General features: G+C 41.3%; 2 protein-coding genes across 3 annotated transcripts in view; both read left to right on the top strand.

Annotated features, from left to right (window-relative positions):
• The window catches only part of oga (O-GlcNAcase), a 30,942-nt gene extending 15,391 nt beyond the window's left edge, over positions 1 to 15,551 (top strand). The window contains exons 13-18 of the mRNA XM_020494909.2: positions 4,484 to 4,569; positions 8,482 to 8,586; positions 8,862 to 8,953; positions 9,047 to 9,239; positions 9,608 to 9,767; positions 10,157 to 15,551. Of these exons, the coding sequence (XP_020350498.1) occupies positions 4,484 to 4,569; positions 8,482 to 8,586; positions 8,862 to 8,953; positions 9,047 to 9,239; positions 9,608 to 9,767; positions 10,157 to 10,293 (773 nt within the window). The 3' untranslated portion in view covers positions 10,294 to 15,551. The remainder of the gene's footprint in view (positions 1 to 4,483; positions 4,570 to 8,481; positions 8,587 to 8,861; positions 8,954 to 9,046; positions 9,240 to 9,607; positions 9,768 to 10,156) is intronic.
• Positions 15,552 to 17,816: 2,265 nt separating this feature from the next.
• On the top strand, positions 17,817 to 20,526 carry npm3 (nucleophosmin/nucleoplasmin, 3). Of its 2 annotated transcripts, none has more exons than XM_020494912.2 (5): positions 17,817 to 17,996; positions 18,284 to 18,369; positions 18,640 to 18,759; positions 19,034 to 19,127; positions 19,481 to 20,526. In XM_020494912.2, the coding sequence occupies exons 1-5, from the start codon at positions 17,912 to 17,914 to the stop codon at positions 19,576 to 19,578; spliced, it is 483 nt and encodes a 160-aa protein (XP_020350501.1). In that variant the 5' UTR covers positions 17,817 to 17,911; the 3' UTR covers positions 19,579 to 20,526. The 2 variants fall into 2 exon arrangements, with proteins under 2 accessions (XP_020350501.1, XP_031691766.1); XM_031835906.1 differs by lacking the exon at positions 17,817 to 17,996 and adding an exon at positions 18,061 to 18,149.
• The last annotated feature ends 3,619 nt before the right edge of the window (positions 20,527 to 24,145 follow it).

The following is a 24,145-nucleotide window of genomic DNA, read 5'->3' on the forward strand; positions in this document are numbered from 1 at the left end:
CTTTTGAAACTAACACAACAAAAAAAACAGATTTTTAAAATATTTTTTTTACATCACTGGTTAAACAACAACCTGTAAAAGACAGTCAGTTACATTTTGGAGTGATGCATTTTGATTTGTGGGTCACCGAAACAGAAAGAGAAACACAACACTTATTTGGCAACCATTCATATTGATGTCACGTTGAAATCGATTGCGTGAGAGGGGGGAGAACTAACACAGCTCAAAAAAAAACACACTGAATCTGGGAATAATGTGTACATCACTGGTTATAGGACAATTTGTGGAAGACATCATTTTGAAGTGTTGCATTTTGATTCAAGTGGGTCGCCAACGCGGTCAGTGTACGCAACACTTTTTTTGTTAATCACTTTGTTAATCACTTCGATATCACGCTAAAATCAATAAAGCAGGGGGCAAATGTTTGGGCTGTAGCGCTGTTCAAACTAACACTATTCAACGGCCACACTGAAACTTGGAATAACCTATACATGGTTGGTTAGATGAGAACTTGTAGAAGGCTTATATCTATGTATTGGATGTTGATTTCGGGAGGCTACCATCATGGAAAAGGGGACAGACTTCATTTTCTGTTAGTTAATGTAAAATAATCACGACGTGGCATAGGACATCAACAGTGACAATGGTTGGCTGCTATTTAAGTGATAGTCTGAATGTCAAATCCATGTATTGGTGTGTGGCCAGCGACTTTGATAGAGAGACCGCCCCGACTGTTCCGTGCCATTTCATTAACTCTGCGTTCTAAGTCCTGTGCATACCAGCATGTTACAAAATCAACAGTACAAAACCTATGATATTGATATGCTTTAAGCAGTCAATCTTATGTCATTGTGATGACTATAAACTTTTATACTAACATCACCAATCTGAGGTAAAAAAGGATGTGTAATTCCACTTAATGTTATAGGGTTACAATGCAAGCTTTGTGTAAGGTAGTAACACAAACTGTCCACGTTAGGGAAATTAGCGCAATATACAAAAGTCATTCAACATGTTAATTTAAGATGATAGTATATGTTGCCCACTCACGAACTAGTACAACAATGACATCTGTTTCTCACTTATTTAACCATTTCGAGAGTTTAAAAATGCTCTAGACTAGAGTCTCCATAGTTTCCGTGCAGCAGCCTGAATGTTTGACGTCCCTACTCATACACACAGACCAACTAGGTACGTATGGTATGGACACCTGGAACGATTCAGCATGACTCCGACTCCTCAGAGCAGCAGAACAGTTAGTAAGTGTAGGACATGAAACGCATATACTGTAGGCATGAACAAATAAATGTCACGTCTTTAAGCTTCATGATGAAGTTATTAATCCAGTGAAAATGCAGCTATTCTCATGGCTAGTTTTAGATGAGCTGAAAGTATACACAAAGGTGAATACCATTGAGGTAAGCATGTTTATGAGCATTACAGATATGTTTATGACCATATTACACTTTCTCCATGCTAAAAATTGATAGTGCAGCTGTATGATTTTTCATCTGCCGTCCAGTCTTAGGTAGTTTAGTCATGCCCATATTAATCATCTGCACAGGTACTGTAACTATAGTGCCCACTGCCCAGTCTGCTTAACAGATGGATAAAGCATATTTGACTTGGCAACGCAATATTTCACTTCTCTTGGCTTTCACCTGTGTTCAAGGTGAGTCTAGAGCACTCTTGTTCTCAGCTCATACGGGCTCGTATTAGGATAACTTAGGCTTAGTTTATATATCCACCAGTGCCAGACAGACATCTGCTACATTGCTTGTCAATCGTTGTTTTGATTCTGTTTTTATTGCACTTTTTGATTTGTTCATTTTACTTTTCGACAGACTGAATGCCGCTTGCACTGCTAGCCACACCGAAATAAATTGGTCCACCACAACTAAGTGAAGTGTCTGTATCAGTGGTGATAGGTCCAGATATGGGGTACTGCTGCTTGCTGTGTGTCAAGTAACAGGCTTCTGCGTTCACTCCCACCCCTTAGCGTGCCAACGAGCTTGGAGAGCAAGGTGACTGACTGTGGAAGGCCATTCTGGTGCAAGAACAAAGATAACAATGAATGCTCTGAGGCAATGTGTTACCGTATTGAAACTATTAATTTCATAAAATGCCCTCACTAATGCAGTAACTGCAGAGGTCTGCAAGGTCAATGCAGAGCCTATTCTCAACACATGCTCTGTGTACCAGTGTTATTGCTGGCTCTGAGTGCCTGGCCTCTCCTGAATAGTTTATTCTAGCTGTATCGGAGCCAATTCTCTTTGGACTTAAAAACACTCCATCTTACACACACCTCAGCTACATGTAACATGTCTTGATAATGAGTCAACCAGTCAGGGATCCCAAATGCACCATTATACAGTTAGAACAACTTTTCTGCGAGAGGTCGTCTGCAGCCATAGAAAGATGTTTTGATCAACCCTGAAGCACTAGCATGGCCTGTAGGTTACACAGTAACCATGTTTCATGTCCAGAGCAGAAGACTCTAACCTATACAGTAAACAGCAGGCAGCAAACCCACACTGGCAGAACCACTGCTATATCATAGCTATAATGGCATTATAAACCAGTATAACATTTTAGACTGTAGAGAACCATTTTGTAGGTCTTTGTGAATAATTTAGTGGAGGTCTGTCTTTCTAAACAGCACTGGCTGTGGGCTAGCTAAACAGAACATTAAGCAACATAAAGGCTTTCCCTCATCAGGTCAATCTATTGTTTTGTAGACAACACCTTCTCTTTTATTACTAAACCGCCCTCAAGGCCCTATCAAAGAGCTGTATTCTATGTATTCATCCCCTTACTGGTCTGTAGTTGTGCAACCGGCAGTCAGTCTTACCTTCTCCTCGCTGGTGTTGTTACTTGGACACATTTGCTAACGACTATCTTCTACTGTTCTCTCCTTTCACCGTGTGCAGATGGACAAATCCTCAGTACCAGTTTCTACTGCTATTGGATCGCAATGGCCGACGTATGCTCACTGCTGGCCTTGTCACCATTGTAAATGTTTTTTGTTTTGATTGATTTTCATATCAGATTAAGAGATTTGATTTGGGTGATGGAAGGAAAGCTGCCCTCCGGATGAAGTCACAGTCACATTTTGCGCAGCGATCTGTAGTAGCGAGCGATAAGCGTTAACGTATTTTATTCTTTTTTTCTCTGACAGCATTTGTTTCTCTCTAACATGTATGTTTTTACCAGTAGGCCTTTTCATAGATGTGGCTTGGACAGGCACTGGGTGCACCTACACACTGGGGTTCACACCAGGCTTTCAGATTGTTAGTCTCTCTACCATCCTCTAGTTTTGGGGTGCTAACTACAGTATACACCACATTTTTCAGTCTTTAATATGCTTTGAAAGTGACTAGTCGTTCCTTCACAAAGCGACTAGCAACTTACATTGCAACATGACACGCTGAGGCAAGCAGAACAAAACTGTGAAATAACAATTTTATTAAAATAGAGATCTGTGTCTCCAGTGATTCACTCCCAAGCAGCTAAAAGCTAGCTGTGAGTTCCTCTCTGTGGGTGCATCTGTGTGATGAGTGGAGCCAGCCTCGTCAGAGGAAGTGTTCTAGTCAGGGTGAGGTTGTTACTGTATGTTATAGCAGGAGCGTTAACTCTATTGTAATGTTCTTGTGCTGCATCTGTGTCTACACATGACAGGAGACCTCACCAGATGTGGCATCGTCTATCAATCTGATCTTACTCTATATAGCACTTTGTTTTGTAACAAAGTGCTTCACAGGCACAACAACTAATGATGGCAATCACTCATATATTTGAAAGGTGTGACTGACATTACCATTTTCAAGGCTGCTCTTGTAAGAACGGAGCAGAGTGCCAACACCACAGTAGGTACTCCCCAGTCAAGCGAGCACTTGAGGTGCACTGAAACTGCACCCCTTTTAGTTATGTGTCTGCATGGAACTGTCCTTTCTATGTTGAGTTTTTTTAAATTCAAAGCCTCTCGCTCTTCCTGGTTTGAGTCCTGCTCCCTGGTCATGTGCTGAGGCAGGTTAGATGAGAATGTGACTTCAGATGAGGTGCTGGGATCAGTGGGGCGACGGCAGCTGAAGCTTACACAGTAGGACGAGTTCCTCCTAAACACTGATCTAAGGTCAGTTAAGCTAGTTAGAGTATGGATGACTTGGAAGTTCTCACTGCAAGTGAACCAGAATCCGACTGTTTGAGTCAGGCTTTATAACCTCAATGATTCTTCCCAGTGAGACACACAAAAGTAAGCTTTAGTTGCTTGAGCCCCAAGTCCAGCCAAACCCATTTCATACACATTTTATTATTTAAAAAAACGTTTTATTTTCTTTAGAGTTATTGGAAAATAATGATAACCTGACCCTCCTTGAACCCCCCCCCCCCCCACCCCCCCCACCACCACCTATCTGCAAGTTCCGTTCTATCTCTGGGTCCCATGGTAATGCTGTGTCCATCCGCCGCTGTGTGCTCCTAACAGGGTGCCGTAGTCAGGCCACTGCACAGTTCCTTAGTGGAGACCAAGAGCCTTGGGCCTTTAGGGGCGGTCTAGCAGGAGAGTTCCAGGTATATACCAATGCACTGACTTCACAGATCATAAATGTGATGTAATGCTAGTAAAGAAAATAAGAGTTTTGTGTTGAAGAGAAAGTGGTTGTTGCGCACAGCAGATGCGAAAGGGTTTGGTCTGTCTAAGGTGGGCTTATTACTAGGTTTAAGTCTCTTTAAAGGGTGTATACCTCAGAATCCTAATATAAATAAGTCCATGTCTTGGACAGAGTGCCTGTGAATTTGTAAAGTTATTGGTCCAACCAGCATCTGGTATGGTCTGATCAGTCTAAAAATGGAAAGGGTGAACTGACATCGTAAAAAGCTAAAGCAGTCACACTGGTTTTCTAATCTCCAAATTGTCTCAAATTCGAATTTCTTTCAGCTGACTGCCCAAAGGAGATGCTGCTTTTCCTTGGCGCACGCGTTCTGCCTCCTCTCCCCTGAACATGTGGCATGGCTAGTGTTGGATTTCCATGACATCTCATTTCTTTGCAGGAAACGCTCAGTGCACAAATCCCCCCTTTGCACACGGAAGCGTATGCATCACAGCGCCAGCGAGAACGCAAGCGAGTCCGCCCGCACAAAAAACTCTGTGAGCAAACACGATTCTCCTAGACTAGAATATACTGTTGGACGATCCTCCTATTGTTGGAAACAGGGTTTTTTTCAACTCTGTAGTAGATATGATCTTTAAAAGACTTGGTGGTTAGTCTTTAGCTGTATCTAATGTTTAATATACAGTACCAGTCAAAAGTTTGGACACCCACTCATTCCAGTTTTTTCTTCTATTTTCGACATTGTAGAGTAATAGTGAAGACATCAGCAGAATGAAGTAACACATATGGAATCGTGTAGTAAGCAAAAAAGGTTAAAGGAAATCTAAATATATTTGAGATTCTTCAAAGTAGCCAACCTTTGCCTTGATGACAGCTTTGCACACTCTTGGCATTCTCTTCACCAGCTTCATGAGGTAGTCACCTGGAATGCATTTCAATTAAAAGGTGTGGCTTGTTAAAAGTTAATTTGTGGAATTTCTTTCCTTCTTAATGCGTTTGAGCCAATCAGTTGTGTTGTGACAAGGTAGGAGTGGTATACAGAAGATAGCCCTGTTTGGTAAAAGACCTAGTCCATATTATGGGCATGAAAAACATCTAATAAGCAAAGAGAAACCACAGTCTATCGTTACTTTAAGACATGAAGGTCAGTCAATCCGGAAAATGTCAAGAACTTTGAAAGTTTCTTCAAGTACAGTCGCAAAAAACATCAAGTGCTATGATGAAACTGATTCTCGTGAGGACCACCACAGGAAAGGAAGACCCAGAGTTACCTCTGCTGCAGAGTATAAATTCATTAGAATAACTGCACCTCAGATTGCAGCCCAAATACAGTTGAAGTCAGAAGTTTACATACATCTTAGCCAAATACATTTAAACTCAGCTTTTCACAATTCCTGACATTTAATCCAAGTAAAATTCTCTGTCTTAGGTCAGTTAGGATCACAACTTTATTTTAAGAATGTGAAATAATAGTAGAGTGATTTATTTCAGCACATTCCCAGTGGGTCAGAAGTTTTACATACACTCAATTAGATTTGGTAGCATTGCCAATACATTTTGGCATTTTGTCCCTCCTGCAGCAAAGCACCCCCACAACATGATGCTGCCACCCCCGTGCTTCACGGTTGGGATGGTGTTCTTCGGCTTGTAAGCTTCTCCCTTTTTCCTCCAAACGGTGGTCGTTATGGCCAAACAGTTATATTTTTGTTTCATCAGACCAGAGGACATTTCTCCAAAAACTACAATCTTTGTCCCCATGTGCAGTTGCGAACTGTAGTCTGGCTTTTTATGGCGGTTTTGGAGGAGTGGCTTCTTCCTTGCTGAGAGGCCTTTCAGGTTATGTCGATTTAGGACTCGTTTTACTGTGGATATAGATACTTTTGTACCTGTTTCCTCCAGCATCTTCACAAGGTCCTTTGCTGTTTCACACCAAAGTACGTTCATCTGTAGGAGACAGAACGCGTCTCCTTCCTGAGTGATATGACGGCTGCGTGGTCCCATGGTGTTTATACTTGCATACTACTGTTTGTACAGATGGACGTGGTACCTTCAGGCATTTGGAAATTGTTCCCAAGGAGGAACCAGACCTGCAGAGGTCTACAATTTTTTTCCTGAGCTCTTGGCAGATTTTTTTTTTCTTTCTCATGATGTCAAGCAAAGAGGCACTGAGTTTGAAGGTAGGCCTTGAAATACATCCACAGGTACACCTCCAATTTATTCAAATTGTGTCAATTAGCCTATCAGAAGCTTCTAAAGCCATGACATAATTTTCTGTAATTTTCCAAGCTGTTTAAAGGCACAGTCAACTTAGTGTATGTAAATGTGTTACCCACTGGAATTGCGATACAGTGAAATAATCTGTCTGTAAACATTTGTTGTAAAAATGAATTGTGTCATGCACAAAGTAGATGTTCTAACCGACTTGCCAAAACTAGTATGTTAACAAGAAATTTGTGGAGTGGTTGAAAAGAGTTTTAATGACTCCAACCTAAGTGTATGTAAACTTCCGACTTCAACTGTAAATGCTTCAGAGTTCAAGTAAGAGACATATCTCAACATCAACTGTTCAGAGGAGACTGTGTGAATCAGGCCTTCGTGGTCAAATTGCTGCAAAGAAATCACTGCTAAAGGACACCAATAAGAAGAAGAGACTTGCTTGGGCCAAGAAACACGAGCAATGGACATTAGACCGGTGGATATCTGTCCTTTGGTCTGATGAGTCCAAATTGTATTATTTTTTTGGTTCCAACCGCTGTGTCTTTTGAGACGCAGAGTAGGTGAACGGATGATCTCCGCATTTGTGGTTCCCACCATGAAGCATGGAGGCGGTGATGTTGGAGTGTTTTGCTGGTGACTATGTTGGTGATTTTATTTAGAATTCAAGTCACGCTTAACCAGCATGGCACCCACAGCATTCTGCAGCGATATGCCATCCCATCTGGTTGCGCTAAGTGGGACTATCATTTGTTTTTCAACAGGACAATGACCCAACACACCTCCAGGCTGTGTAAGGGCTATTTGACCAAGAAGGAGAGTGATGGAGTGCTGCATCAGATGACCTGGCCTCCACAATCACCTGATCTCAACCCAATTGAGATGGTTTGGGATGAGTTGGACGGCAGACTGAAGGAAAAGCATCCAACAAGTGCTCAGCATACGTGGGAACTCCTTCAAGACTGTTGGAAAAGTATTCCAGGTGAAGCTGGTTGAGCGAATCCCAAGAGTGTACAACGCTGTCATCAAGGCAAAGGTTACTACATGATTCCATATGTGTTATTTCATAGTTTTGATGTCTTCACTATTATTCTACAATGTAGAAAAAAGTACAAATAAAGAAAAACCCTTGAATGAACTTTTGACTGGTCCTGTATGTTAGACTTGTGTAGTTTTGCTCCTGGAGTTTTGTCACTGTGTCAGCGCCAGCATCATGACTTCTCTCTACAGGAGGGCCTTGCCCTGCCCAGCGACTCAAAGTGATGCCTTAGACCAGACACGGGGAATGGAGCAGCAGTATCTCCTTTAGCCAGCAGCACCTTTCTCAGACCAAGCCTTTACTCCTCCCATATACACCTGTAACTCATATTCCTCTGTCTTTTAAAAGAAAACATTCTTTATGTGCTATGCTCTCATAAAAACAGATGTGATGATTTGCTACTGCTGCTCACTGTCTAGCCAAAAGTGCCACAGAAGCCATTTTTAGTAATGTTACTTCCATGTCTTGGACCATTGGCTGGTTTAACCTTCCTTTGACACCCAGCTGTTGTTGGTGCCACAGTGTCTTAGCAGTAGCAAAGGAGCTCTGAGACAGTGAATGCTGAGACCGTGCCTGATGTCAGTTATACTGAACCTTTCTGTTTTGATCCCTCGACAGAGATTGTTGCCAATCGACGGGGCAAATGATCTTTTCTTCCAGCCTCCTCCCGCACTGCCAACATCCAAAATCTATTCCATCAGGCCCTACTATGCTAAAGATGAGGTAAAGAGAGTTTTTATGGCACCTTTGCCCTACATCAGTAGGTGTGTCTGTCTGTGTGTGGGTATGGGTGGGTGTTATTTCCCTGTATGCAGTCAGTGATTAGCTGAACAGACTGGGTGTAACTACACGCTATTGGTATCTGAGCTGTCCTCACTTAAACACTGCTTTGAGGTTCATCGGTAGGCCTGTTTACCCATTCTGCAATGTCAGCAGTCTCCTCCATTCCTGTGTGTGTGCGTCATCCTGAGTCCTTTCTAACTGCTCGTGTGTTCCAGCATGCAGTTTATAAGATCTGCAGAGAGATGTACTCTGAAGGAGTGGAGGAACTGCCCTTCTCTGGAGAGGAGCCAGACCTCATAGGCGACAGGTAAGAACCTTTTTATTTTAGTTGTCATCTAACATTTATTTTGAAAACTATGGAAGTGGAGACAATTCACCCTAATGTGAATTGTTTCTCCAGGTTAGTAGGAGGGTTCCTGAACCTGAGTCCAGACTATGGGTTTGTCCTGGAGGACGAGGAGGGGATCTGTGGTTACGCTCTGGGCACTGTGGACGTCAAGCCCTTTGTCAAGAAGTGTAAAATGAGCTGGATCCCCTCCATGCAGGAGAAGTACAACAAGCCCGACTGCCAGAAGGACCTCTCTGAGGCTGAGGTAGGAGACTGGTTTGACGGAGTCTCTTTCGCTTGACTGTTGTTATTCTAGTTCTGTGATACTTTTTTAGATATATAAGTTGTGCCATGAACATGATATCTGGTTGTTTTACCTACTTTGGTCAAATGCACAAATACCCCTTTCACACTACTGAACTGAGCTGAACCAAGCCGAGCTGTACTGGGCTGGGCCTGGTTACGCATCCACCATAGTTTCTGGAAAGGACGATGTCAAAGGAAAATAACCGAGACGGCTCAGTACAGTTCAGGTGGGCATGGTAGTGTGAAGGGTATTATTGTCAATTGCCCTGGCTGAGAGTGTCTGTTAAATTACTAAAATGGCAAACGATCTCTCTCCCCCTCCTGTAGAAGATGATGTTGAGTTTCCATGAGGAGGAGGAGGGCCTCCCAGAGTCATTCCTCTCCAACTTCCCGTCCCTCATCAAAGTGGACATACATGCCAAGGTCACCGACCCCAGCGTGGCCAAGAGCATGATGGGATGCCTGCTCTCCTCCCTAAAGGCCAATGGTAGGCGGAGTTGACAGAACCTGTCATAATCAATCAAGCACATTTGCTCGGGGGAACTAATCTACAAATCATCCCTAGCAAACATCTATGATCCATTATTGAAAACTTCAGTCATCCACATCCCAATTATAATGTATAAGGATGCTTGTCATGAGCATGTATGACCCCCTTATGTTGTATCCTCATCTCATAATGGTCCTAGCTAAGTACCAGCCATTTTGAGTCTGTTGAAAATGTCCTACGTCGAGAGACGTAACATTATTATCCTTATAATAGTATATAAAGGCTCATACATGCTTATACCAAATTCTAACCCATATCTGCAGGTTTTATGTAGTGTTACCATAACTGTTACTTATGTTGCTAAGCTGTTTACTCTTTCCCCCCAGGTTCCATTGGTGCGTTCTGTGAGGTGCGTCAGGCAGACAAGAGGATGATGGACTTCTACAGTAAGCTTGGCTGCTTCGAGGTTGCCAAGATGGAGGGCTTCCCCAAAGACATAATCATCATGGGCCGCAGCCTTTGAGAACAACTACGAGATCATCAACACGGGACCCAGCTTCTGAGACAGTTGACAGCCTGGCTAACCAAGCAATCATGGAGCTGTATAGAAAGCTTAAGTCAGCCAGGCTAAGGATCACTGTCTGTTACCTTTACAAAACAACCAATACTTGATGATTTTATACTTCAACCACCTGGACTAGACGAGGCTAGAGGCAGCCTGTTTTTAGACCGTGTTCAGAAACATCGCATCTTGTACAGATTCACTGTGCTGCCGCTAAAGGCCCAGAGCTCTGCCGGATTGAAACAGAATCCGAAACTGTTAAGAGCCACAGAGGTTATCTGTAAAGCCCAGTGTGTGTTGATTTGAGCCAAGATGGCGGACGGTTTCCCTCTGTCTTTGGTCTCCAGAAGGGAGGTGATGACTGTTCCACATGCGGCTGCAGGAAGTAGGAGCTGGTCAGGTGCCATCCACTCCCATTAGCCTTTCAGACCATTCAACTTGTCTGTCTGTGTCTCCCTCAGACACAGTCAGGGGGTGTATTGAGATATTACTCCATCTGAAATTGCACCGTATTCCCCATGTAAACACATTACTTTTGTCTGGTTAAAGGTAGTGCAGTGAATAGGGAGTTATTTGAGACTTGGTAGTAGATCCTGACACTACACCCTAGTATAGGCCTAGCTGACAGGGCGCTGGTTGGGGAAAAGGGGCCTTTAAAGTATATTACAGTTTTCTCCTGCAACCTCTACACAGGTGGTCCTCCTAGCTAACAGAGTGGAAAGTGGTTTATGATTCCACCTATACTGTTTTCCAGTGCGTCCATTTCACTCTTGAGTTTGAAAAATTCTCTCTTTCTGGTGTGTTAGATTCCTCAATAGTTTACCTAACCATGACAGACATGCAGATGAAATCATATGTTTGAGTGTTCGAGGAAACTTCTGAAGACTTAAGTAACGAGTTGTTTGCTTGAAACCCACCTGAGTAGAAATGGGTAACCTTGAAGAGAGAAAGGAATATGTGGAAGTTGTCACTTATGTTATGGTTTGTCTATTCCCTTAAACCTTTTGCTTTTGGCCATGCTTTTTTACTAGGGATGTAATGATTTACCCAATACGCATCGGTCCCCGATTTGAAATGTTTTAAGATATAAGTGCACCGGTCCATGGACCCCAAACCGATCCAAATGTAGCATGCATCGGTCAGAAAACGATTTAAATGTTACAAATTGCCGGTTCACCAAAATGTTTTGCTCAATTATTCTTTCTACCTTCTGAAAATACTTCTCAACTTTTGTGTCAATGTCGAACTGCATGTAACTGTTGACAGTCATTGATCTACAAAGCGTTTTGCATGTCGAACAACCCCAGGCAATATCAGTAGCCTAGTCAAACTGATACCCTTTACAGACAGACTTTACAGACTTTTTTTTTTTTTTAAACAGGCACTGTTTTTTAGGACCCAATTCATAGTCACATTCTTGCCAGGATAAGCCTTGTTTTTATATCTCCCGTGCACATGCCGGCAAGTGTGGGAGTAGACGTGGGGCCAATGTGGGTGGACATCCTATTTTAATAAATCCATTATTAATTCATTTTAGGCTGGACCTAAGAAACATAACTAATTTTTCCCCCCAAAAAATAGAATGCCATGTATTGAGTTTAATTATGTTAATGGTCTGTGTGGCCTACATGGCTGCAGCATGCACGTGAAATCTATATTTATTTTGTTAATTAAACAGACAAGACATACTTGGGCTACATTATTGCATGCTAAATGTTTCTGATCGGTGATGGATGAGCAAACCGATCGATGAGCTAAACCACCTCCACTTATTTTCCCAGACAGAGAATTAACAAAATATACAGACAAGAGATTCAGTGAAACAAAATCACATTGATTAAGACAAGTCAGAGGCTTTTGGTCAGGAGTAAGCCTAGGCTACTAAGTGACTGCCAGTGAAGAGCAAAATAATCCACTTGTTAAGCTACATAACATGCTGGCAAAATGTTCTGATCACTGCTAATAAATGTGCCAACCAGACAAGATGATCATGAGCAGCACTCACCTCAACTTAGCTAACATTACCACAGCCTAATTGTAGTCTTACCAATGTCCAAACAGAGGTTCGGTGAAAAGAAAAATCTGACATTGATTTATCAAGACCCCATGTTTGTCTCAAAGCGGTGCTGAAATAGTTGACCACACGCAGGAAGGCCGCTGCGTCAATCAAATGTATTATAACAGTTTGATGACTGGGAGTTTCAGTAAGCAACAATTTGATGCCTTCAATTAGATTGGCCTACTTTATTCCAATATTTTTGTCATTCGTTGATGTCTATTCCAACGATAATTCTTTATGGATCCATCCAGTTATAGTTAAGAAAAGTGTATATGGTGGGCTACGCGAAGATGGGTGAAGTGACATGTCTCGCCAAGTTTAGAATTGCCAGGATGATAGTAGTAACTGGTGGTGCCTAGCAACCATCAAGACCTTAAGAGCGTGCCAATGCCGCCTCAGCATTACGGCTACATTTCATACTAAGCCTAGGGCAGAACTGTACCGCAACCAAGTCGCCAGCAATACCTTTTCATATATAAAGAGAAGTCGGCAAAAAGTTATCGGGATGCTAAATAAAAAAGCGGATAAGATCTTGGTTTGGAAGGTGTATGAGAAGGGTGTAAATTGCGGCCTGCAATTCGTGGTGTTCCTGTATGTTGGTATTCCTGCATCTGCATATTCAGGATAAGAATGGCCACATTCAGGAATGCCCCAAATTGCAGGCTGCATTCACACACTGTTGGTCAAACTGCGCACAGTGCCCAGTTTTGCATGCTGACCAACACAAGGTAGGCGACCTGTTCCTGCTCTTGTACATCTGTGCGGCACCTTCAGCATGCAAATGCTAAAATGGCTTGCATGATATCAGGCTTTATTAGTTCAGTGACACCCTATGTTATTTGCTACGTTATTGCTATCTATGTGCTGTTGAAAATTGTGTTTTACCGGAATAAAAGTAAGCTACCAGAGACAACTCATCTGGCTATACCTGCTGAACAGGGATTACACTAGATTGTTAAAAGCGAAACTATCAAAACTATTGCTGATGGTGAACCTGAATAATCAAAACAATCCGTGTAGATGGTCATTTTTAGATATACAGGGTAAATTTGATAATTTCATGACAAGGATACCAATCACTTTTGCGAGGCGCACTGCATGGTTCTCACGAGGATATCACTCCATAACTTCCAAACGGTCAAAACGATTCAATTTTGAAACAAAGTTGTGCTATATATTCATTGCCTAGGTCATAACTAATTTGTGAACAATAAATATTGCTACTTTGCTAAATCCAAATCTGGTAATGGGGTGGTAGATGCCGAGTCTCCCTTATGGCTCATCTCAGGTGCCTGCATAGTACATACACCGCATAGAAATAAATAAGTTGCACGAACACACACATACAGAGGCCCAGCTCATTAGCTCCATCAACAGCAGATTTTAATTTAGAATGGAAAATGAATGTGTTTATGCAACAAATGTTAGTGCATCGCCTCGACCGAATCGCATCGATTCCTTCTCTAATCAAACCTAATGGCACAGAATTGTTTCAAACTAAAACGTATCGTTCCTGTATCGTATCTAGATACGTATAGAATCGTCTTAAAAAGGAAAGATGCGCATCCCTATTTTTTACAGTATGTTTATATTGCTTTTGTATTGCCTTTTGGTTCATTGCCTTTCTATATGATTTTTCTACCTGTGGATATCTCCAAGGGGCCTATTGCCCTGTACTGTAGCTCACAGGTGATTATCATGCACTCTTATCCACCTGACATATACATAAGGGGACTTGAGAGTGGGTGGGTTCATTTTAGCTTACTTGGTGCCCAGGGTGGGCTGAGTTTTTACATTTAATTACCATGGAATAGTCTACCTTCCGGTACCCCAGGCAAGCTAAAAATGAACACACCTTGCCTCAACGGTGGGCCATCTGCTCTGAAAGGTCTCTAGATTCAGTCACAAATCCAGTGCTCTGGCTCTTAAGCCAAGAGAGATGAGCCAAATCTTAATGTTAGAAAATGTGAAAATAGGACGGAACAGATGCTTTAGCACTCCCACTATAATACAGCTGCTCTATTTCCCAACTTCCCATGATGTGCTGAGGAAAGCTAACCACTAACCAGAATGTTATCCAGGACAGCATGTTCAGTTAGAAATATACTGTGTAGAACAGACGCGATTCAACGCAAAGCAGAATGAGGAACCATGTCGGCTCTGTACGCCACATTTCTATCTGCAACGTCCTACAACATGGCACCCACTTGAATACCATTGCTGCCCTTCTCCCAGTTAGGGTTGTTAAGCTAGAGTGACATTGACTGACTATCTTCACTGGCCCTGGCTGTGTCAAGAGAAATGGAGGGAGTGATATACTATACCTAGGCCTTTTGTATCTACGTATGTGTTAAATGTTTTATACTCAGTGTTTCTCATTTTGCTGATTTTGTTCATGTAAAGCACTTTGATCCTAACATGAAGACTTCTTTTTGTAACAGGAGGATCAGCCGTAGCTCATGTTGTTGCTTTGTCCTAGCTGCCTGCCAATGTGATTTTGATACTGCTACATACAGTACATCTGTGCTATGCATGATGCTTATTAGATTTGTTTGGTTTAGCAAACAGAAGAAAAAAATCACATCCATATTACAGTCTATATGGATGTGGTGGTGGGGGGGTTGATAGCTTGATGCCCTTCCTCAACCTATGACGTCACCGCAGAGGAGACACGTCAATTAAAAGGAATAGGGGGAAAAGATGACAAGTATTTTTGTTAACAAAATGGAGCTTTCTGATTTGTCATTTCTCAATGAGCACAAGCCTGAATCAGTTCAAACATTTTAAACACTAGTTAGATTGAAGTATATTAGTCTGCTCTATTCAACACATCACCCTCCATACTATATTATTCTGTGGTGGTCAATTAAATTAGAGAATAGGAACATGTATCCTCCCAGTTCTCCACTGATATTGAAGGATTCACTTTTCCATAACGTCTGACATTTTATCATTGCTTGTGCTATTGTGACGACTGCTTTTTTTCTGCCTCCTGATTTTGAAAGTATAGCTGCAGTTGGAAGGGATTATTGTAGGCCTGCATTTGATGATACATACATAGGGACATAGTTTTTTTTGAGGGGGACGTTTACTGAAACTAATTTCTGTCAAATGTGTATGTAAAAGAAATGGTTTATAATATTAAACAATTTAAAAAGTGTTTTGAGTAGTGTATTGTATGAACTCGTGAAAAATGTGTTATGATTACTTATATGACTGGGTGAGTTGTGTAAACAGCTGCAACTATTTAACAGGTATTGTATAGACTACTGTATTTATTAGGATCCCCATTAGTTATAGTCTAAGCAGCCGACAGTGCATGTGCGCGATATCTGCACTAGGCTGGATGTGCCCAGTAATACACGTGTTTCCCATGGACCGGCTCCAGCATCCTCCATTCAGGCTGCAAATTTCCCTTAACTAGTTTTAATTTCGAGAAGGTGGCGTAGGTCTGAGGAGTTTCCTGGGCCATGGACCCAAAATATCGATGTTCTGTTCCCCGAGCCACTTAGTTATCACTTTTGCCTTATGGCAAGGAGCTCCATCATGCATTGTTCGTCGTCAAACTGTTCCTGGATGGTTGGGAGCAGTTGCTCTCGGAGGATGTGTTGGTACCATTCTTTATTCATGGCTGTGTTCTTAGGCAAAATTGTGAGTGAGCCCACTCCCTTGGCTGAGAAGCAACCCCTCACATGAATGGTCACAGGAAGCTTTACTGTTGACATGACACAGGACTGATGGTAGCACTCACCTTGTCTTCTCCGGACAAGCTTTTTTTCCGGATGCCCCAAACAATCGAAAAGGGGATTCATCAGAGAAAATGACTTTACCCCAGTCCTCAGCAGTCCAATCCCTGTACCTTTTGCAGAATATCAGCCTGTCCCTGATGTTTTTCCTGAAGAGAAGAGACTTCTTTGCTGCCCTTCTTGACACCAGGCCATCCTCCAAAAGCCTTTGCCTCACTGTGCGTGCAGATGCACTCACACCTGCCTGCTGCCATTCCTGAGCGAGCTCTGTACTGGTGGTGCCCCGATCCCGCAGCTGAATCAACTTTAGAAGACAGTCCTGGCGCTTGCTGGACTTTCCTGGGCGCTCTGAAGCCTTCTTCACAACAATTGAACCGCTCTCCTTGAAGTTCTTGATGATCCGATAAATGGTTGATTTAGGTGCAATCTTAATGGCAGCAATATCCTTGCCTGTGAAGCCCTTTTTGTGCAAAGCAATGATGACGGCACATGTTTCCTTGCTGGTAACCATGGTTTACAGAGGAAGAAGAATGATTCCAAGCACCGCCCTCCTTTTGAAGCTTCCAGTCTGTTATTCGAACTCAATCAGCATGACAGAGTGATCTCCAGCCTTGTCCTCGTCAACACTCACACCTGTGTTAACGAGAAAATCACTGACATGATGTCAGCTGGTCCTTTTGTGGCAGTAATTCAGTGGAAATGTTTTTGGGGGATTCGGTTCATTTGCATGGCAAAGATGGACTTTGCAATTCATCGGATCACTCTTCATAACATTCTGGAGTATATGCAAATTGCAATCATACAAACTGAGGCAGCAGACTTTGAAAATTAATATGTGTCATTCTCAACTTTTGGCCACGACTGTACATAGGATTTGATCATGTTCTCTAACCACGTTTCCATCCATAGTTTTTATTTGCGTAAAGTCATACCAAAGATGTTTATAACTAACCCAAAATAGACCAGAGCCTGTCCTTTCCAATGGGAGCAAGTGTATCATAGTGGGCAGAACAAGCAAGTAAACAGCTGTAACTATGTAACAGGTATTATGTAGACTACTGTATTTAGTAGGATCCCCATTAGTTGGACCGCAGTGTGTATAAAAAGCAGCCAACACGTGCTCAGCATATATGGGAACTTCTTCAAGACTGTTTGAAAAGCATTTCAGGTGAAACTGGTTGAGAAAATGCTAAGAGTGTGCAAAGGCTGTCATCAAGTCAAAGGGTGGCTACTTTGAAGAATCTCAAATATATATATTTTGATTTGTTTAACACTTGTTTGGTTACTACATGATATCATGTGTTATTCCATAGTTTTGATGTCTTCACTATTATTCTACAATGTTGAAAATAGTACAAATAAAGAAAAACCCTTGAATGAGTAGGTGTGTCCAAACATTTGACTGGTACTGTATATAATAGCATCATGTAGAGTACCGCACAGTCTACCCGCACTGTATCTGCATAACATTTTCGTTATGTGGATTCTAGAATATTCGCATGAAAATCTGTCGCCGATTGGATGGAAACCTAGTTTATAAGGAATTAGTTGTTCTAACTTCTTATATTGATAGACCAACAATAACTCATGCTGTAACAAGTCAACTCCAGATCCAAACCAAAGCCCATTGGCCCCTCCCCTTCAAACACACGTTGAAACGTATTTACGCCTGCGACGCGATTTGTTTTGACGTCATATGTTGCATCTCTTGAAAGCGAGTCTGATTTTCAATCGAGCTAGCTAATAAATTTACTTTATTTTCACACAATCAATTATGTCGCACAGTCACGGAGAAGATGATTGCTGCTCGGAAGACCACGGGAGTGTTGGCCAATCGAGACTGGAGAGCTATGTATTCAGTAAGGATCGCCTTTTCCAAAACAATCTGTTGTATAAATTGCTTGGTTAGCAGCACACGTGGGGATGCCATCATGTATTTTGGATCGTGTTTGATTGTATTTTTTACATTTTTGTTTTACAATGAGAGTAACCGATTTAGAGAGAAATGTATTGTAAGAAAGACTGCTGAAATATATTTAGATTTTGTAATAACTATTGTACACCCCAACTGTACGCGCTAATGTTACATCCGTTTCTGAAACACACGTGTAACGTTAGCTAAAATTGCAACATTGTATCTTCGTAGGTTGTGAATTATCCTCCAAAGTACCGTTCTACACATTCCAAGGGGACGAAGAGGAGGATTTGGAACACTTTCTCGAGCTACGGACGGTAGGTTTTACTTTAAGCTAGCTAACTACATTACTTCACTCTCTTTGTGCAATTAGACTAACTTTTTTTATAAGACATGATAATCATGACATTGGAACCAGTGGTATCAGGTGTGCCAGGGTCCAGAGTTATGTTGCTGTAGCATAGCTTACATGCCTCTGATACAGAAAAATTAGTGAATCAATGATGTAATGCCTCTAAAAAAATCCACTGTAATGATTCTATTTTGAGGGAGCAAAGTTCCTGTACAAATGTTGTATACATCTCTAGGTTTGCTTGGGAGAGGGAGCGAAGGAGGAGAGTAATGTGGTGGAGGTGACCGCTATGAACCACCAGGGGAAAACTATTTCTGTACCTGTCGCCAACCTCCATATCAACTGCCTGCCAATGGTGAGTGGCACACATACACCACCACCTACTTCAGACTGGGAGGGGAATGAAACATGAGATTCAAAAGAAGACAATTCTACATTCTCCTACACACTGCTTATTTGTAAAGTTTCTGACTTTCCATGTGGGAAATGCATTGGCCACCTGTAACACTGAGGTTTCAGATGTTTGTGTGGATCTGAAAGTGCTAGGGATTGATTTTGGATTAAATGTCTGCCTTGCCGGTCTGCCGTGTGTGTGTGTGGTTGGAAATCTCAATTGTTTTCTTTCTCAGGTGAGTCTTGGGGAGTTTGAGCTGAAGGCCCCTGTCACCATTAGACTGAAGTCGGGTACCGGACCAGTGACAGTTAGTGGTCTGCACCTCATTGGTAAAATGATTGTTTTAATAATTGGCCTGTAAGGACATGATCATGACCACATATACATTAAAGGAGAAGATTCACCCATCATATGATGCAAAACCCGTCATACCGGCTGTATTTCTGCCGATTTTTAAGCGTCAATGGCTCCGATACACATGGAAACATGAAATGACCCTGGGAATGGGTGTAGCAGGGCTTAGAGATGCACAAACAAACTAACATTCAAAATTGGTGAATCTTTCCTTTTTAAAGGGATAGTCTGTAAGTTCTCTGACCTGTTAACAGTGAGACAGAGTAAACAGTCCTGAGGAACTGCTTTTTTACCTAGTGATTTGATAACTTGTGTCCTCCTCTACCAGCCTCTGACAACGCTGACTCCGACTTGTCTAGCGAAGAAGAAGACTTGGACGAAGAGATAATCCCCATCAAACCAGCCAAAAAGAAACAGAAGTTGTAAAGAGACTGGATATCTGATTAATAAATGTTTCTTTAGGGAATAAAGATGTTCTTGTACCAATAGGAAACATGAAATTCAGATTCTCTATCCCACTGGAAAGTTGTTTAGGAATGTGGGAAGAAACATACCGGGGGGAAATTATGGATGAAAGATGCACGAATATGGACCTAATTTTTGATCTTTGACTGGCCATGTTTGGGTTGTGGTTACTGAACCATGTCCTGGGGATTAGTCTACTCTCTTTGGCCTGTTGGAGTGAGCTCTTGTTTTCAGCTGTGGAAGTGTTTGGTTCCATTATAAAGAATCAATTGCAATGTATTAAATACAATCAAGATCCTAAGATGGTTTTATTATTATTGTAACAAGTGTTTGGTTGAGTGGAAATGGATAACTAAGCTTTCAGGAAATATTAGGCTGGGACCCAATCCGATCGGCCATGCGGAAACCACATTCACGGTAAATGGTACACATGTCGGTTCAGTCAGAAACAACCTTTTAATTGTCAATGATCTGAATGAATCCCTGCCATAGTTTCTTACATACTTTCTTCTCCTGGTTACAGCACCATCAGTTGACCGAATTTTTTTACTGTTTACTTTCAGAGTTGAAATGTACCTTTGTTGGTGAAAGTGGATATACATTCATGTTTGCATGCTATCGTTTATTTGGATAACATTAAATCTAATTGTAAATGGGGTTTCCAGGTTGGTGGGTGTTAATGTATTGGTTTTCTTGCTCTTCTGGCTGGGTTGGATTTGAACAAATTAGGATAAATAAGTTAGCCAGGTAGCCTTGAGAAACACTCAAGCTTACATTGAAAGTAGCCTCACAAAAAAGTTATGGTCCGTTTTGTACTATTTAGGGAAATGAAAGCTTGCTAATTAATTGATCCTTTGATCATTTTTGTTGTACATTTTCAGATTCTATAAATAAACACTTTTGGTATTATTAGGTCTCATTTATTGGCTTTTTAACAAATCAATTGTACATTTGAGTCTGACATCTCATGTTGCGCCCAGTGTTGATTGGTCATCAGAGGCTATGGTTTTTCATTGAATTGTGTTATTCTTAAGATATGCCTTGCCCCCTGCCCCTTCACACACACAAACAATAGGCAGACGTACCCTTACACATAGCTTTAGGTGTAAGACAGAGTTTCCCAAACCCGGTCCTGGGTGCCCGTGTTGGTTTTTGCCCTAGCGCTCCTCAGCGGATTCAAATAAGCAAAGCTCGATGGTGGGTTGGTTATTTGAATCAGCTGGTTAGTGCTAGGGCAAAAAACTAAATGTGCACCAAGTGGGGGCCCCAGGACCGAGTTTGGGAAACCCTGGTATAAGGCAGTTCATTTGGCTTAAATGCAGGCACTTGATAAACACAGCCCAGTCTCAAAGGTTAATAGATATGAGTTTCTCTTTCCAGACATTTATTGGTTTTGAGGGGAATCTGGCTGAACATAATTTATGGAAGAGAACTTTAAGAGCTTCAGGAATAGTTTCACACATAGAATATATTTGTTTTCCCTCACTTTAAAGGCTTGCAGATGTACTATGGCTTATAGCAGGACATGGCTGAGAACTGTAGGAGGGTAGATCTGACATTATCGACTATATAAACTAATAGGTGAGAAATATGAACACTAGGGGGCCTAACATAACTGCCTGTGTGAAATCCACTAAACAGAAATCCTCTGTACAGACAGAGCTTTTGGTTCTCTCTCTACAGAATAGATCCAATGCCTTAGTGTGTTTGTCTGACAACCCAACAACATGTAACTCACCATACAAAACAATGCTATTTGCATATAAACATGATTTGTACAGTGGGGCAAAAAAGTATTTAGTCAGCCACCAATTGTGCAAGTTCTCCCACTTAAAAAGATGAGAGAGGCCTGTAATTTTCATCACAGGTACACTTCAACTATGACCAACAAAATGAGAAAATAAAATCCAGAAAATCACATTGTAGGATTTTTAATGAATTTATTTGCAAATTATGGTGGAAAATAAGTATTTCATTTTCCAATGATGTCAAGCAAAGAGGCACTGAGTTTGAAGGTAGGCCTTGAAATACATCCACAGGTACACCTCAAATTGACTCAAATTATGTCAATTAGCCTATCGGAAGCTTCTATAGCCATAACATAATTTTTGGGAATTTTCCAAGCTGTTTAAAGGCACAGTCAATTTAGTGTATGTAAACGTCTGACCTACTGGAATTGATACAGTGAATTATAAGTGAAATAATCTGTCTGTAAACAATTGTTGGAAAAATTACTTGTGTCCTGCACAAAGTAGATGTCCTAACCGACTTGCCAAAGCTATAGATTGTTAACAAGAAATGTGTGGAGTGGTTGAAGAATGAGTTTTAATGACTCCCACATTTATTACAAATAAAAACAGAAATACTTTATTCTAATCCCACTTCTTGACAATGCCCGCTTAATCCGGAAGCCAGCCACAACAATGTGTCAGAGGAAACATCGTACACCTGGCGACCGTGTCAGCGTTCATGCGCCCGGCCCACCACAGGAGTCATATTTAAAAATGCATGTCACGTTTATACATGGGTTTGAAATATATTGTAATGAAACAGCAGAGAGCAAGTCTCGAAACCTCGACCTTCTAGCCCGAGGTCCGGCGCGCTATATTTCCGCGTTTATAAACCTTTCAAAGAGCGCGTCCTCGCGCTAGCTTGTGACTTTACGTTTTACAGGAACGCGCTCACCGGCCAAGCACACGCACTGTCGTGGATGCAAGGTCCGATCACTTCTGACACCAATCTAATGAAAAAGCAGAGAGCAGGTCTCGAACCCTCGACCTGTGACGCAAAAGCATGCTCAAGCGACAAAGTTGATTTCTTTTATACAATATGATCATTCATATTTTTTTATATGTCACATTCTTTGATATATAAAGGCCATATGTGACATTTAAAACTTTGTGTCATCTTCAGTCCAGTCAGAGAACAGGAAGTTACCAAACAACAGAACATGAAAATGTGTATTCGGTAAGTTTCTATTTGTATTTGCATATATGTTTATATACCCTGGGATTGCATAGAATGATTCTAATCATTTTTATACTGTAGCCTACATGTTTTTGTGTTCTATGTTCTAATATGTCTTGTATGTACCATTCATTACCACACATGAAGGTTCCTCCCAGGAATAAAAGTTATTTCAATAAATAATAATAAAATAAATAATACACACTTGCTGGTAAGTCAATTATGACTGTTGCCTCATGTTTAAGTTGTTTATTTTTATTTCACCTTTATTTAACCAGGTAAGGCTAGTTGAGAACAAGTTCTCATTTGCAACTGCGACCTGGCCAAGATAAAGCATAGCAGTGTGAACAGACAACACAGAGTTACATTTGGAGTAAACAATTAACAAGTCAATAACACAGTAGAAAAAAAAGAGTCTATATACATTGTGTGCAAAAGGCATGAGGAGGTAGGCGAATAATTACAATTTAGCAGATTAACACTGGAGTGATAAATTATGTTTGTTTTTTATGATAATTATTAGGGGGAGGTCGCTAGCTACAATGTATCTTCAACCAAGCCTAGTTTTTAGCTATTTAGCTGCTCTGCAGTGCAAGTTAACTTGACTTGCTATAAACATTTTTTTTTAAAGTAACTAAACAAAACATGTTTTATTAGCACCTGAAACAATATATTTATCCTGTCTTGAATGAAAAGGTCATATTTTGCAATCTTCCTAAATAAATGTGATCTCTGATGAGACCGGTTCTCCTCCATCTTGCATTACAAACACTACAATTTTCCATTCAGCAGCAGGGTAAGACTCCATGAAGATATGTCACAGGAGGATGGTGGATCCTCAATTGGGGAGAACAGACTCGTGGTAATGGCTGGAGCGGCATCAGTGGAATGTCATCAAATACATGGTATTCCAGCCATTATTATGAGCAGTCCTCCCCTCAGCAGCCTCCACTGATATAAAACAGGGCAGAATGAGTTTGAGACAGGTTGTGGTTAGGAGAGGGCAAGAACGAGATGTACAGTGCCTTCAGAAAGTACTCATATCCCTTGACTCATTTCACATTTTGTTGTGTTACAGCCTGAATTTAAAAGTGATTAAATTGAGAGGTGTCAGTGGTCTACACACAATAATCCATAATGTCAAAGTGTCATTGTGTTTTGAGAAATTCTTACAAATTAATAAAAAATGAAAAGATAAAATGTCGAGTCAATTAAGTATTCTACCCCTTTGTTATGGAAAGCCTAAATAAGTTCAGGAGTCAAAATTAGCTTAACAAGTCACATGAGTTGCATGGACACACTATGTGCAACAATGTTTAACATGATTTTAAAAACGACTACCCCATCTCTGTACCCCACGCATACAATTATCTGTAAGGTCCCTAAATCGAGCAGTGAATTTCAAGCACAGATTCAGCCACATAGACCAGCAAGGTTTTCCAAGAAGGGCATGTATTTGTACATGGGTAAAACAAATAATAATAGAAAATCCCTTTGAGCATGGTGCAGTTATTATTTACACTTCGGATGGGGTATCAATTTACACAGTCACTGCAAAAAT

This window comes from Oncorhynchus kisutch, linkage group LG11, assembly GCF_002021735.2.
Source record: "Oncorhynchus kisutch isolate 150728-3 linkage group LG11, Okis_V2, whole genome shotgun sequence".
NCBI lineage: Eukaryota > Metazoa > Chordata > Actinopteri > Salmoniformes > Salmonidae > Oncorhynchus > Oncorhynchus kisutch.

Excerpts from the sequence above, each read along its gene's own strand:
- npm3 (XM_020494912.2), top strand. The coding sequence starts at position 17,912 with ATGTCGCACAGTCACGGAGAAGATGATTGCTGCTCGGAAGACCACGGG. Across the intron at positions 17,997-18,283 it reads ACTGGAGAGCTATGTATTCA|GTTGTGAATTATCCTCCAAA; the intron begins GTAAGGATCGCC and ends GTATCTTCGTAG. Across the intron at positions 19,128-19,480 it reads TAGTGGTCTGCACCTCATTG|CCTCTGACAACGCTGACTCC; the intron begins GTAAAATGATTG and ends CTCCTCTACCAG.